This window comes from Ascidia mentula, chromosome 5 (genome assembly GCF_947561715.1).
Source record: "Ascidia mentula chromosome 5, kaAscMent1.1, whole genome shotgun sequence".
NCBI lineage: Eukaryota > Metazoa > Chordata > Ascidiacea > Phlebobranchia > Ascidiidae > Ascidia > Ascidia mentula.
In genome coordinates, this window is record NC_138570.1 from 10,772,066 (window position 1) to 10,788,613 (window position 16,548).

Here is a 16,548-nt window from a genome sequence, read left to right on the forward strand (position 1 = left end):
GCTCATATAGCATCTATTAGGCAGATAATTAAATAGTACTTTTGCGATAGTGTCCCATTTTATGTTGCATGTTTATTGTTCATGTGCGCAGTAACGTTACGGGCAAAATAAACGAAGCATAACTGAAGGTTATATTGCAGCAGGATCGTCACATTGCTCTTCTGATTTAATTTAGTTTTGAAAAAACTGGTGAAAACGGACGACCTGTTGAAGGCGTAAGGTCCATCCAATATTCATCAAAACCCCTAAGAAAACGACTGGTTAACAATCATAGGTCGAAACAGTGGCCATCTGTCTGCAGCTTACACACAAACAATCAAAGTGTTTGACAAAATCGGTCGAGGTGTCTGACAAAAGGAAGGATCCTTTCTGCTTGCCAATAATTAAAAATTTTATCCCTTTTACAAAGCATAAAATCGATTTGAAATTCGCTTTCAGTGTTGATGAACACAAAGATATCGAAAGTAAAATAAGTCAATGGAAATATACGTGTATTTTTTGTATACTTCGTTAACAAATATTTATACAATAATATAAGTTACATTTTTTTTATTAATTTGTACTTCTACGGACAGACTATTGAAATATAGTATGCCCAACAGCAAAAGAAACATACTACGAGTTTCTTTTAAATTTTTCTATATAATATTATAAGTAAGTTTCAAATATGTGTTCTATGTCTTGAAGTTGTTTGTGTGTGTTTATCAAAAACTAACTAACTTCTTCTGAGTCTTGTCGTTGACACTTTTCAGCAAAAGTGCCCCAAGTTTTGGGCAAAGATTGTTCGCCGGAGGAAGTTTACTTCTTTCTTCCGCTAACTAAAAACACAACAATATTAGTTTGATTAAGCGCGCGTTCTTGCATCAAACGTTCCGAGGAAACAGCACATCTTTCACATAGACGGGTTCATATGATCTTGGTGTCCAATTGTTTGACTTTACATGGTTGTGAACGAAAGGGAACAATACGGGGAGTCGTGCGACAGCTTAGCGAGTCTTAAGAATTTAAGTTAATTATAGATTTATGAAAGCTGATGTTGGATCTAGGAGATTCAGAAAGCTGTTCTGTTAGCGCAGTTCAATTGATCGTATAGTCCAAGTTAACAAGATCGTCTTCACATGGCACATTTAAGAGAGAATATAATAGGTTACCTCGTAGGAAAAAGCTCTTATATGATGAGGTTCAATTCCACAACATCCTCCAATATATCTCACTCCAATGTTATGAGCTTCTCTCGCAAATTTGTGGGCATCAATTCGAGTGATAGTTCGCTGATCCAAAGCTATATATATATATGACGTACATTTTGTACAAAAGCATTTGCATTACTTTGCATAAACACCGACCAACATTACTCACAGCTCATTTGAAAACAAGAGTACGTACTTGTTACTGAAATAATTGAAACTGAAGCATTTTTTTTCCTTTAAGCAGCCAAATTTCAACACGCTGATATGTAAAACTTTATTACAGCACTAAACAAACAACTAACGTACCCAATGGTGCTTCCGGTAGTGCGGTATACCCATAGATATTATTCTCAACTTCAGGACATAACCATCCCAGAGGTTGGCACATCAGGTAGGGATGTAGATCAGCTTCATCCAATGCTTTCTTCATTATTTTCAACGTCTTAAGGTGAGTATTGATATCGTACATACAATTAAGACCTAAAAATTAAGCGGGTCTGTTTCATACATTGCTAAATTTAAATGTATAGCTTATATTGTAACTCTACCGATAATGTCGGCTCCCGCCCTGGCCATTCTTACGGCACATTCCCCCACAGAAACGCCATCTTTGTCTCCCATTGGACTAATTCGCATGGTGGCAGCAATGGGCTTTTTCGCTCTTTTCATGACGTCGATGCAGATTTCTAACTCCTCAATGTACCAGAAAAACTACCACAAGATAATAAAAGCTTTGAACAAAATGTTAATTTTGTGGTTAAAATTTCTTTTTGTCAATTATTTGCTGTTTACAAATAATTTTTGCCTTGTTGATGCAATTTAACATCCGGGATGGAAATTTCATATTGTCGATTGGGTTTTCTTTTATTTTGATTTTTAGCGCAGAGTTGCTAAATCTAACAAGACATTTTTTATCCGTGAAAAACATTCAGGCAAATCCTTTGAATAGGAATTGGACATTTGTCAAATTTTACCTCTCCAAGAATAAAATCGACGTCATGATCGATAAACACTTGAAGTTGAGTTTCAAATTCCTTTCTCACTGCGTCAATTCCTTTCTTCTGTGCAAAGCTTATAACTGGAGAGAGACCTCCACAGACTAAAGCATCACCTTCGTCTGCGATTTCACGAGCAATATCACAAGCTGCTTTGTTCAGTTCTGTACACTGCAAGATCAAATTCATTTGAAACTTATGTTTGATTAGTGAAATATGGACGCAAATGTAGCAAAGTCTGTGATTTTGAGCACGAATTTTTCAAAGCTTGGACCTGAAAAGTGCGACGATGGACGCATTTTTTCAAATTTTGGAATGAACGAATGACAACGGTATAGGATTGCATCAGGATTATTGCAAATTTCTTGAACATATCTTCGTAAAGAATACGTTATGACACAAAGGCTTAATGGATACATAAATTTAAAAATTAACTATACTTTCGTTCTAAACTGACAGAATATAAAGCACTGTGCGGTAATGGACCATAGTTATCAGTTTGTACATGTGTAATCATGTTTATTATATCACGTTAGGCCTGCAGTTGAATGTACAGATACATTTGTATTTAGGAGCAACTTCCACGGTTGAAAACTTACCGTTAGTTTAACATTAGCACTTTTTAGTTTACCCTCGCTGCAGTAAAAACTTGGTGTTTGCACGACGTCCGATCCAGCCCTCACATATTCCCTGAGCAATTGACGAACTGCCTCCGGGTAAAGTACACACGCTTCAGGTGTCCATGGTCCAGCAGAACAATATCCACGTTTTTCAAGCGTTACACACATGCTCCCATCCCCAATAACTGGACCGTCCTTTAGTCTCTCCAAAATCCCCTTTCTCGTTGTTTTAGACATTTTGGGAAGATTTTCGCTTGTTTATGTCCAAAACCAATCAACTCTATTTTGTTTAATCTTAAAAGATGAAATCAACATAGGAAAATTGTGCGAATACCAGAAACAGTTTTGCACGGTAAAGGCAGCTCATACAATGTGGGAAAGTAACGCGCTGGATTTGTTAAGATTTGTGCTTATTTTGAAAGACTTAATACGGATTATTAGTGGTCTAGGATTTAAAAAACTCTAGACCCACACTATACAATGTCCTCTGAAATCAGGTATAGTTTCTGAAATACAATTTCGTTGTCAAACTACAGCGTTCCTATATTTTTAGTCCTGGTCAGTGGTCACCCTGATAATAAGACTTGCCCTCATCAAGAATACTTTTTTAAGTCTATGAACGTAATGAGGGCATTTGGTATTGCTTTTAATTGAAAAGCTTACAGTACTCGTAACGCTCAAGCACGCTCTCCAAACATTTTTATTTCGCTCTGCATGGTAAATGATTCAAAAGACGTTGCAAGCATGGCGTATCGAGTTGCGAGGCAAACAGACGAAGGCAAAACTTTTTTTAAGCGTAAGCTTGCGTTGAAACGGATTTGGACCAACGCCATCAGAACGATGCACTGGAAATCCCACGTTTAAATACGTATTCTTATCATGGATAAATTTGACTAATGTTTAGCATACGGCCATATTTTTTTTATTTTTTTGTCGTTATGTGGTCGGGGATACTTCGGACATCATAGCAAAGAATGGCTTAAAGAACGTCGACTTTGACTTCGATTTTTTGTGAAATAAACGAAAACACGCTGAATTTTTGACTTGGGTATTGACACCGTCTGTATCGAGGAAATCCCAGGTTGTGGTGACTAAAAATCATTCCGTACGCAGCGGAATATGCGTCCGAGACAAGATGTAGTCCAAAATCTAACGCATGCGGTAACGACTTCACCCAACACGTCCAGTTCATTATGTAGCATAATAAGTTAATCGTAGCCGAGTTCTCGTCAGCAGACATCACTAGCAGCATTTTAGCGAACACAGCGAACACTCTCACAAAACAATAATCAACTTACATGTTTATTTTATTCTATCATTGCAGTTTCACTCAACTCGTTTCCAAAGTCTTTCACAATTGGTAAAAAACTATAGAAGGCACATGTTGGTTAACGGGTAGTCTAAAAAGATGTACCTTCATCATATGTTCTTTCGGTTGCCGTCAACCTTGGTCCACCATAAAAATCGTAGACTAGCTCCATCTTATGATCTTACATTCAATATTCGACATGACAGTCTACTTTTAAACCTCATCAGAACACTGAAGCGTTCAAATAGGTTCGGCCGGCTGTCATAATTGAAACTAATTCTACTTGCGTGTTGTTGCTGCAAACTATACTAAATTTGGGACTCCGTGAGCAGACTTATTTATTAATTGAAAGACACGTTGCAATTATTAGTTGGTTGTATTAAATTGTCCAAGGCGTTTAGTGACTTATTCAAATAGAATTGTACACGTGACTGAGTTATCGCGAACTAATTACAAATAGCGTGATAACAAGAAATACCAGGTCTGAGAACAAAGGAATTCGAAGGCATTTTATAACGACTTAAGAAAAAATGTGTGTTGTCCAGCAGGATGCCAGAAAGCTGTGGAAATTCTTGCCGACAAGCTTAACGCCGTCTGCATCCTTTCCGTCCGGCCATCCAGTGTGTGTGGTTGGAAACATGCGTGGTGCTACAACACCAACTAAGTTGTTCATAATTTCTTTCGTAGGCGCGACGCTTAAGAAAGTGCAACATCCCCGCCTTTAATCTTGATGGAAAATCCAAATCTTCAAGGTAAGGATCTACTTTTTTGAAGGGAGTTTGTTTGGCTTCAAGGGAATTCGTCAATGGTGGTAAATTTTATTCACTCATTTTATGATGTTTAAGTAACACCTAGCAAAAGAAAACACAATATAGAAGTGGAAAGGATGGAACACGGCAACTTACCAGTCAGAAAATTATCTCATTGTCATGAATGCTGCATCAAACGATCACCAATGATCATTATTGATTTGCATCCCCTAATTCGGGAAAAATTCAGGAATATATCCCCTTGTTAATACCTGATCATGAATAATTATACTTGAAGTTCATGAGTGGGAATGCGGGATAAATCAGATACTGTTCAGAAATAGTTCATAACAAATTACGTTCTTTCGTCGACGCTTCAAGGGAAGTTGTCACACGCCCAAAGCAGCAAAAAAAATCTATGATGTGTGCGTCGGTCTCAAAGAGGGCGAAATTTTACATAACAAAACGTTTTTATTTCAACTGTACGAAGAAGACTGTTTGTTGTACACCTTGCGAGTCCATCAACAATTTTAAAAAACCACCAACAATTTTCGATTGTCCGAATGTTTTGGTAAATTTTTACAATAATTCTTTTTGCAGAAGCAAAAGATACGTTATAAGCGTTAAAGTACACAGAAAGTTACTTAAAAATAATATTTAAAACGAAACTAAAACGCAAGCAACCAATCAAAGCCCTCGTGTTGCATTCCAACGAGCAATCCAATCACCGGGCAATTTAAGGCTGGTGCGTCGATGCACAGCGATTTCAGTTTAGTCATAATTATGTTGGAAAAGTTAGGCCAGGTTTCAATAGTTTGTAATGCTGATTTGTCCAAGTTACTGTTTTGTATCCCAGTAAACCGAATGGAGTGCAGAATTTTTGTTCTGTATCATTGTAAGCAACGAATTTCAGGAGGTTTTGGGGGATAACCTGTATGTATATATATGTGTTATAGGAAATGTGGTCGGTATCCTTTTATTTGTCGTTGTCTTTGATGAAAGGATTTCACATCATTCCAGCTTACACCTTATTTGTTCAAATTCTGGATAACGAAGATGTCACCCTGGACCAGTGTTCTGCAGAAACAAAATGACTTGCGTAGTTTGTTTTTTTGTTTAATGTTGCTGTTTTTCAGGGTTTGATGCGATGCAAAATTGTTTCGACGGATGCCACGTTGTTGCCGATTCATACATCTAATTTGTACTGTGCTGATGCCAACAACATCCATTTGAGGAAAGAACTGAAGGAACACTAAGCTTGTGCAGCCAATTCGAAATTTGTGTTCGATCAAAACAACATCCCATAAAACACGTCCATGAATGGAGACGTTCGTAAGCATCCATTATTTTGTTTCGTGGTTGTAAGTTGTGATATGTCGCAGTGTTCGGAAGTATGAAGTAATATGTCAACGGGATTAGGTCGCTGTTTAAATTTATACCAATCAGTTCAAAACAGTGTTTGATGCAGAACTACAGGACTATGGATTATCTTTCGGAAGCAAAACTTCTTGTGGTTATTTTGACTTTCTCCTTTGCAACAACCAAACAAAACATTTTTACAAAATTAACCGAAAAAGTAACTACTACAATAAAACATAACACTACTGAAAATAAGGCTTAGGAGAACTAACGTAGGAAAAACATGCTTAAAACGAATTTGCAATAAAACATAAAACCAATCGGTGTGAATTTGTGGTAGTTTTGCAGACAGAATGAAAAGATAAGAGATAAGCTGAAAGAATGCAAAAAAACCTCCGATTTGTTCGTTAGTACTTTGCTGGTATCGGAATTGTTAGAAATGAGCTTTGCCGCTGTTGGTATTGTTACGACAATGCATTACTGATGTTGCATTCGTAGTTAGATCTGAAGGGTATAATGATATCGTCCTTACTCTGCCAGTCGTCGATGTTAAACCACCCACTGCCGAAGGTCCGACCGAAAAGAGTTTTTATTTTGCAACAACAATTCGGCAGCGGCACGGCTAGAATAGTTGCCGATTTAAGAGTTTTGAGAAACCAAATTTGGTAAATTTTATTATTTAAAACGTCTTTGAATTGTGGGGTTTAGCATAATTAGGCGTGCATTCAGCCATATGTCCGGCAAGCTACAATTATAAGATCACAAACCACGTCAATCATATTATAATCATGCTGCAGAGAATATCGCATTAAAAATTCGTACTTAAAAATAAGTGTGCACTAACAAATAATCACCATACAGTTGTTTGAAGATCACAAATAAAACCACCATGCTTGATAAATTTATCGCCTTCCCCACCCATTCTACCAAGTAGTTGGTTTATTTAAGTTTCGAATAAACTGGTGAAAATGGGCGACCAGTAGATGGTATGATGTTCATCCAATAATCATCAGCGCCCTTAGACCAAGGAATGTTAACTTTGGTAAACATAGTGTAAGCAAAGAGATTGGAGAAGCATCTACATACATTGTAGGACACATTAAACAAAAAGTCCAAGCATATTGAAGGAAGTTTGTTTCTCTCATCCTCAAGCTAAAACAAGTCACACCTAGCAAAAAAACACAATCTAGAAGTTGAAAAGGGTGGAACACGGTAACTTCCCAGTTCGAAAATTATCTCATTGTCATGAATGCTGCATCAAACGATCACCAATGATCATTATTGATTTGCATCACATAATTCGGGAAAAATTCAGGAATATATCCCCTTGTTAATACCTGATCATGAATGATTATACTTGAAGTTCATGAGTTGGAATGTGGGATAAATCAGATACTGTTCAGAAATAGTTCATATCAAATTAGGTTCTTTCGTCGACGCTTCAAGGGAAGTCGTCAAACGCCCAAAGCAGCAAAAAAAATCTATGAGAGGGCGAAATTTTACATCACAAAACCTTTTTATTTTAACTGTACGAAGAGAAACTGTTCGTTGTACACCTTGCGAGTGCATCAACAATTTTGAAAATCCATCAACAATTTTGGATTGTCCGAATGTTTTGGTAAATTTTTACAATATTTCATTTTTGCAGAAGCAAAAGATACGTTATAAGCATTAAAGTACACAGAAAGTTACTTTAAAATAATATTTAAAACGAAACTAAAACGCAAGCAACCAATCAAAGCCCTCGTGTTGCATTCCAACGAGCAATCCAATTACCGGGCAATTTAAGGCTGGTGCGTCGATGCACAGCGATTTCAGTTTAGTCATAATTATGTTGGAAAAGTTAGGCCAGGTTTCAATAGTTTGTAATGCTGATTTGTCCAAGTTACTGTTTTGTATCCCAGTAAACGGAATGGAGTGCAGAATTTTTGTTCTGTATCATTGTAAGCAACGAATTTCAGGAGGTTTTTGGGGATAACCTGTATGTATATATATATGTTATAGGAAATGTGGTCGGTATCCTTTTATTTGTCGTTGTCTTAGATGAAAGGATTTCACATCATTCCAGCTTACACCTTATTTGTTCAAATACTGGATAACGAAGATGTCACTCTGGACCAGTGTTCTGCAGAAATAAAATGACTTGCGTAGTTTGTTTTTTTGTTTAATGTTGCTGTTTTTCAGGGTTTGGTGCGATGAAAAATTGTTTCGACGGATGCCACGTTGTTGCCGATTCATACATCTAATTTGTACTGTGCTGATGCCAACAACATCCATTTGAGGAAAGAACTGAAGGAACACTAAGCTTGTGCAGCCGATTCGAAATTTGTGTTCGATCAAAACAACATTCCATAAAACACGTCCATGAATGGAGACGTTCGTAAGCATCCATTATTTTGTTTCGTGGTTGTAAGTTGTGATATGTCGCAGTGTTCGGAAGTATGAAGTAATATGTCAACGGGATTAGGTCGCTGTTTAAATTTATACCAATCAGTACAAACAGTGTTTGATGCAGAACTACAGGACTATGGATTATCTTTCGGAAGCAAAACTTCTTGTGGTTATTTTGACTTTCTCCTTTGCAACAACCAAACAAAACATTTTTACAAAATTAACCGAAAAAGTAACTACTACAATAAAACATAACACTACTGAAAATAAGGCTTAGGAGAACTAACGTAGGAAAAACATGCTCAAAGAACTTGCAATAAAACAATATCGGTGTGAATTTGTGGTAGTTTTACAGACAAGAGCAAAAAAAGATAAGAGATAGGCTGAAAGAATGCAAACAAAAACCTCCCATTTGGTCGTTAGTACTTTGCTGGTATCGGAATTGTTAGAAATGAGCTTCGCCGCTATTGGTATTGTTACGACAATGCATTACTGATGTTACATTCGTAGTTAGATCTGAAGGGTATAATGATATCGTCCTTACTCTACCAGTCGTCGATGTTAAACCACCCACTGCCGAAGGTCAGACCGAAAAGAGTTTTTATTTTGAAACAACAATTCGGCAGCGGCACGGCTAGAATAGTTGCCGATTTAAGAGTTTTGAGAAACCAAATTTGGTAAATTTTATTATTTAAAACGTCTTTGAATTGTGGGGTTTAGCGTAATTAGGCGTGCATTCAGCCATATGTCCGGCAAGCTACAATTAAAAGATCACAAACCACGTCAATCCTATTATAATCATGCTGCAGAGAATATCGCATTAAAAATTCGTACTTAAAAATAAGTGTGCACTAACAAATAATCACCATACAGTTGTTTGGTGATCACAAATAAAACCATCATGCTTGATAAATTTATCGCCTTCCCCACCCATTCTAGCAAGTAGTTGGTTTAATTAAGTTTCGAATAAACTGGTGAAAATGGGCGACCAGTTGATGGTATGATGTTCATCCAATAATCATCAGCGCCCTTAGACCAAGGAATGTTAACTTTGGTAAACATGGTGTAAGCAAAGAGATTGGAGAAGCATCTACATACATTGTAGGACATATTAAACAAAAAGTCCAAGCATATTGAAGGAAGTTTGTTTCTCTCATCCTCAAGCTAAAACAAGTCACACCTAGCAAAAAAACACAATCTAGAAGTGGAAAAGGGTGGAACACGGTAACTTCCCAGTTCGAAAATTATCTCATTGTCATGAATGCTGCATCAAACGATCACCAATGATCATTATTGATTTGCATCACATAATTCGGGAAAAATTCAGGAATATATCCCCTTGTTAATACCTGATCATGAATAATTATACTTGAAGTTCATGAGTTGGAATGTGGGATAAATCAGATACTGTTCAGAAATAGTTCATATCAAATTAGGTTCTTTCGTCGACGCTTCAAGGGAAGTCGTCAAACGCCCAAAGCAGCAAAAAAAATCTATGAGAGGGCGAAATTTTACATCACAAAACCTTTTTATTTTAACTGTACGAAGAGAAACTGTTCGTTGTACACCTTGCGAGTTCATCAACAATTTTGAAAATCCATCAACAATTTTGGATTGTCCGAATGTTTTGGTAAATTTTTACAATATTTCTTTTTTGCAGAAGCAAAAGATACGTTATAAGCATTAAAGTACACAGAAAGTTACTTTAAAATAATATTTAAAACGAAACTAAAACGCAAGCAACCAATCAAAGCCCTCGTGTTGCATTCCAACGAGCAATCCAATCACCAGGCAATTTAAGGATGGTGCGTCGATGCACAGCGATTTCAGTTTAGTCATAATTATGTTGGAAAAGTTAGGCCAGGTTTCAATAGTTTGTAATGCTGATTTGTCCAAGTTACTGTTTTGTATCCCAGTAAACCGAATGGAGTGCAGAATTTTTGTTCTGTATCATTGTGAGCAACGAATTTCAGGAGGTTTTGGGGGATAACCTGTATGTATATATATATATATGTGTTATAGGAAATGTGGTCGGTATCCTTTTATTTGTCGTTGTCTTGGATGAAAGGATTTCACATCATTCCAGCTTACACCTTATTTGTTCAAATTCTGGATAACGAAGATGTCACCCTGGACCAGTGTTCTGCAGAAACAAAATGACTTGCGTAGTTTGTTTTTTTGTTTAATGTTGCTGTTTTTCAGGGTTTGGTGCGATGAAAAATTGTTTCGACGGATGCCACGTTGTTGCCGATTCATGCATCTAATTTGTACTGTGCTGATGCCAACAACATCCATTTGAGGAAAGAACTGAAGGAACACTAAGCTTGTGCAGCCGATTCGAAATTTGTGTTCGATCAAAACAACATCCCATAAAACACGTCAATGACTGGAGACGTTCGTAAGCATCCATTATTTTGTTTCGTGGTTGTAAGTTGTGACATGTCGCAGTGTTCGGAGGTATGAAGTAATATGTCAACGGGATTAGGTCGCTGTTTAAATTTATACCAATCAGTTCAAACAGTGTTTGATGCAGAACTACAGGAGTATGGATTATCTTTTGGAAGCAAAACTTCTTGTGGTTATTTTGACTTTCTCCTTTACAACAACCAAACAAAAAGTAACTACTACAATAAAACATAACACCACTGAAAATAAGGCTTAGGAGAACTAACGTAGGAAAAACATGCTCAAAAAGAATTTGCAATAAAACAATAAACTAATCGGTGTGAATTTGTGGTAATTTTGCAGACAGAATGAAAAGATTAGAGATAAGCTGAAAGAATGCAAACAAAAACCTCCGATTTGGTCGTTAGTACTTTGCTGGTATCGGAAATGTTAGAAATGAGTTTCGCCGCTGTTGGTATTGTTACGACAATGCATTACTGATGTTGCATTCGTTCATAGTTAGATCTGAAGGGTATAAGGATATCGTCCTTATTCTACCATTCAGTCGTCGATGTTTAACCACCCACTGCCGAAGGTCAGACCGAAAAGAGTTATTATTTTGTGACAACAATTCGGCAGCGGCACGGCTAGAATAGTTGCCGATTTTGTATACAACCAGCGTACAGCAATCTTGGGACCTTATGCCCTGTGTAGGTCTACCTAGTTTAACAGTTTTGAGAAACCAAATTTGGTAAATTTTATTATTTAAAACGTCTTTGAATTGTGGGGTTTAGTGTAATTAGGCGTGCATTCAGCCATATGTCCGGCAAGCAACAATTATAAGACCACAAATCACGTCAATCATATTATAAACATGCTGCAGAGAATATCGCATTAAAAATTCGTACTTAAAAATAAGTGTGCACTAATAAATAATCACCATGCAGTTGTTTGAAGATCACAAAAAAAACCATCGCGCTTGATAAATTTATCGCCTCATCCACCCATTCCAGCAAGTAGTTGGTTTAATTAAGTTTTGAATAAACTGGTGAAATTGGGCGACCAGTTGATGGTATGATGTTCATCCAATAATCATCAGCGCCCCTAAAGCAAGGAATGTTAATTTACTTTGGTAAACATAGTGTAAGCAAAGAGAAGCCTGTACTACATTGTAGGACATATTAAACGAATAGTCGAAGTATACTGGAGCATTCGTGTTATCTCCTCAAGATGTAAATGCAATGATTATGCAGCGAGTAGTTGGAAAAGGACACTACGTACTTTGTATACTTCTAGCTTCTAGTGCCACTGCGACTATAAACTCACTTCGGTTGAATCGCTACACTTGTACTTTTTTTCAAAAGTGCCCCAAGTTTTGGACAAAGATTGTTCGCCGGAGGAAGTTTGTTTCTCTCATCCGTAAGCTAAAACAAGAAGTAAATAATTTGCTATACTTAAATAAAAAATCATCAGTATATTCAGAATAAATTAGTCAAAACCAATTGTTTAAAAATTATTTCAAATACTTTCATAATATTTGAGATCAATAAAACTAAAGTTGACAATGATGGAAAGTGTGCTGCAAACAGTGCCACTGTTTCGACTTATCGGATATCAAGTCGCCACAACGTGAAAACAATATGAAAACGCGTACCACTAGTGGTACGCGAGAGCTTTTCAAGTGGTACGCGATTAAGTCTACTCTATATACAATTTGCCGCACTTTGCAGAAGCCAAAGTCGCTGCAAATACATGATGTCGGTTTTCTTTATTGTGTATTTGTGACGCAATAGTATCAACGTGAAATTGTTGCACTGTTGAAGTAATTCTGACATCGTGTATTCAACAGTGCAACAATTTCACGTTGATACTATTGCGTCACAAATGCACAATAAAGAAATCCAAGCAACTGGTGATATTGGCTAAATTGTTATTCATTGATGGTATGTCAGAACAGTTATGGTATAGTAATACGGTGGTACGCAGTGTATTAAAAAACAAATGAGCGGTACGTGATTGGAAAAAGTTTGAGAAACACTGATCTAAATAAACAACTAACGTACCCAATGGTGCTTCCGGTAGTGCGGAATACCCATAGATATTATTCTCAACTTCAGGACATAACCATCCCAGAGGTTGGCACATCAGGTAGGGATGTAGATCAGCTTCATCCAATGCTTTCTTCATTATTTTGAACGTCTTAAGGTGAGTATTGATATCATACATACAATTAAGACCTAAAAATTAAGCGGGTCTGTTTCATACATTGCTAAATTTAAATGTATAGCTTATATTGTTACTCTACCAATAATGTCGGCTCCTGCCCTGGCCATTCTTACGGCACATTCCCCCACAGAAACACCATCTTTGTCTCCCATTGGACTAATCCGCATGGTGGCAGCAATGGGCTTTTTCGCTCTTTTCATGACGTCAATGCAGATTTCCAATTCCTCAATGTACCAGAAAAACTACCACAAAATATTGCTGTTCTTGACATTGGATATATAATATGCTTGTAAATAAACTGTTGATTGGATTGTAACTGACAATTATCTGTAATAAAATGCACGAAAATCAACCCAAAGTCTTTAATCTTTCTTGAAAAACAACACAGCATTTAGTTTTTTTAGTTCCAAACACATATAAATCCTTCAAACGTCCTTTTTTGTTAATTGTGTTCACGTATTTCTGTTCACAATTTTATGACTTCTCTACCATGTTGTAATCATGTAGTCAAAAGTATCAAAGAACAATGCCATATTTTTTTTGTATTTGAAGTTAGAACTAGACTACAGTTTTGGGTCAATTTTAAATTACCTCTCCAAGAATGAAATCGACGTCATGATCGATAAACACTTGAAGTTGAGTTTCAAATTCCTTTCTCACTGCGTCAATTCCTTTCTTCTGTGCAAAGCTTATAACTGGAGAGAGACCTCTACAGACTAAAGCATCACCTTCGTCTGCGATTTCACGAGCAATATCACAAGCTGCTATGTTCAGTTCTGTACACTAAAAGACAAAAATGGTGAATCTTTGACATTTATTGCACTTTACAAAAAAATATAGACGTTGTGAGTAAGTAATTAAGGCAAGTATTTATATATTTCTTAGTATTATCAAAACATGCAAAACCCAATTTAAACACATGTATTTTCCAGTTTTTGAAAGTAACCTTATTATTAAAAAAAAGTTTCGTTCACTGCTGCTGTGCTCATCATCAGTTCTGCAAACCAACTGACCTGAGTTGTGACCAAACGCACACAAAAGCGGATAAGCGAATCCAAAGGCAAGCTTATCATGATTAGCAAATTAGCTCTGTCTATTCTATTCCGTGTAATTAAATGTTTTTGGCACCTAACATTATTTAGTTACAGTTCCGTATATTATAAGAGCTACGTATATTTAATCATTGTTGATTTTTACTGACTTTTTGAATTACAAATGTCGAATAAACAAACCACGGTCAAAAAAGAAATCTTACCGTTAGTTTAACATCGGCACTTTTTAGTTTACCCTCGCTGCAGTAAAAACTTGGTGTTTGCACGACGTCCGATCCAGCCCTCACATATTCCCTGAGCAATTGACGAACTGCCCCCGGGTAAAGTACACACGCTTCAGGTGTCCATGGTCCAGCAGAACAATATCCACGTTTTTCCAGCGTCATACACATGCTTCCATCCCCAATAACTGGACCGTCCTTTAGTCTCTCCAAAATCCCCTTTCTCGTCCTTTTAGACATTTTGGGAAGATTTTTGCTTGTTTATATCCAAAAGCAATCAACTCTATTCTGTTTTGTCTTACAAGATGAAATTAACAAAAGAAAGAACTATAACGTTCTTATTTTTAATCCTGGCCGGTGGTCACCCTGATGATAATTAAGACTTCAAGAATTCTATGCTGCATTCGGTGTTGCTTTTAATCAAACAGTTCGGAACAATAGTTGATGAATATATTACCCAACCAGACTGACCAAAGTACTCGAACATGCCAAGTTGCATTTGCTGTCACAACCAGCGCAATGCTCAAGCACACTCTCCAAAGAAAGCTTGACCAACAGTTTGGCAACGCCCTACCAGGAAAAACAGGCATTTTTAAACACCATGCTAGAACGGTGTGCGGAGTTGAATTTATCATCCTGTGTAAACATTTTTGTTCGTGGGTTTATGCAGCTTAAAGATTCCTTGTATTGACGTCTTTAGCTCATTCTTATTTCTGTCTGCTTGGATAATTATTGAAAATGCGTTGCAAGCATAACCTTTGGGGCGTATGTTGCGAGGCAAACAGACGAAGTCAAACCTTTTTTTGAAACGTGCGGCTGCTGAAGTCGGGTGAAGTGGATATAAACTGTACAGTAAGCTTTTTGCTGCATTACTTTGATTTTGCATTTTCTTTAGAACGATTGTTGGCAGCAACGTAAACAAATGCATGCCAGTATTGTAAGACATTGCAACATAATGCCGTTAAAAGTAAAGATGGTGCAAAAAAATTTATCTTGCAACTTTATCGTGTATACTAAACGTATGTCTTTTTCACAGTTCATCAAAATCAGAACATATATCATAAACACAAGGTGGCGCTTCACTTTTGTTGTTAGACGTAGAGTTCGTTAGTGAACGTCACAAAATTATTGTCCTTGACCCTTAAAGGCAGACAACCTTTATTGGGCTGAAAACCTAACAATCGACTTTCTTCTGGTATTGAAGTAGCTCAGCCTTTACAGGGCACAAGGTAGACAACGTTAACTTTAATCTTTTCAAAAGAAAACAGTTGTTTTAAGAAAAGTGTTTAAAAATATACATTGGATAAAACAAGCTTGCGTTTCAGATTTGGACAAGCGCCATCAGAACGATGCATTGGACATTCCACGTATAAATACGTTTCATTTGCGCACCCCTGGTCTAAGTTGTAAATTCAAGGAACATTTTCCATGTTATTTCCCAGAAAACAGCAAGGTAGGAATGGCATCATCAGATAAGCAATGGGCTTTTTCGCTATTTTATGACGTCAATGCAGATTTCCAAATCCTTAATGTACCAGAAAAACTACCACAAAATATTGCTGTTCTTGACATTGAATATATAATATGCTTGTAAATAGACTGTTGAATGGATTGTAACTGAATAATAGTAATAAAATGCACGAAAATCAACCCAAAGATTTAAATCTGTCCTTACGAATCAACATTATATTCCTGGAACTCTATAAAGAGAAAAAGACGATCAGCGCCAGTGTAAGATCCTGATTTAAAACTGAGGATGTCAATAGACGACATTATTATTTCTATAAATAATTTTTTTAGGGCTGCGCTACACGCGTTTTAGTAAATAACTCCTATCTAAACCAATGCATTTTCAGCCAATCTTTACCTGCAGCATTGTGACGTCAGACCCATCCACCGTGAATTGCCCCCACGAAACTATTTGAGAATTGTAAACAGTCATATCACAAGAACAATGCATAACACTATCTTGAGATATATTTTCAACCTACCTCTTGTGCAATACAACAAACGTTATTGTAGGCTCGAGCTGTGTTGACAAATACTTTTCC

At 36.8% G+C, this 16,548-nt stretch overlaps 2 protein-coding genes across 2 annotated transcripts; both read right to left on the reverse strand.

Moving 5' to 3' along the window:
* Nucleotides 1-166: 166 nt before the first annotated feature.
* LOC145902900 (betaine--homocysteine S-methyltransferase 1-like) lies at nt 167-3,042 on the reverse strand. The gene is made up of 7 exons (XM_082990989.1): nt 2,785-3,042; nt 2,165-2,356; nt 1,739-1,901; nt 1,497-1,670; nt 1,152-1,282; nt 721-818; nt 167-245 (listed from the first exon to the last, which is right to left on the reverse strand). Exons 1-7 carry the CDS (start codon nt 3,040-3,042, stop codon nt 167-169), a joined length of 1,095 nt encoding a protein of 364 aa, XP_082847115.1.
* A 7,593-nt stretch (nt 3,043-10,635) lies between these two features.
* On the reverse strand, nt 10,636-14,737 carry LOC145901974 (betaine--homocysteine S-methyltransferase 1-like). The gene is made up of 7 exons (XM_082989802.1): nt 14,480-14,737; nt 13,816-14,007; nt 13,304-13,466; nt 13,062-13,235; nt 12,325-12,422; nt 11,939-12,102; nt 10,636-10,756 (listed from the first exon to the last, which is right to left on the reverse strand). Exons 1-5 carry the CDS (start codon nt 14,735-14,737, stop codon nt 12,412-12,414), a joined length of 798 nt encoding a protein of 265 aa, XP_082845928.1. The 3' UTR covers nt 10,636-10,756; nt 11,939-12,102; nt 12,325-12,411.
* Nucleotides 14,738-16,548: the final 1,811 nt, after the last annotated feature.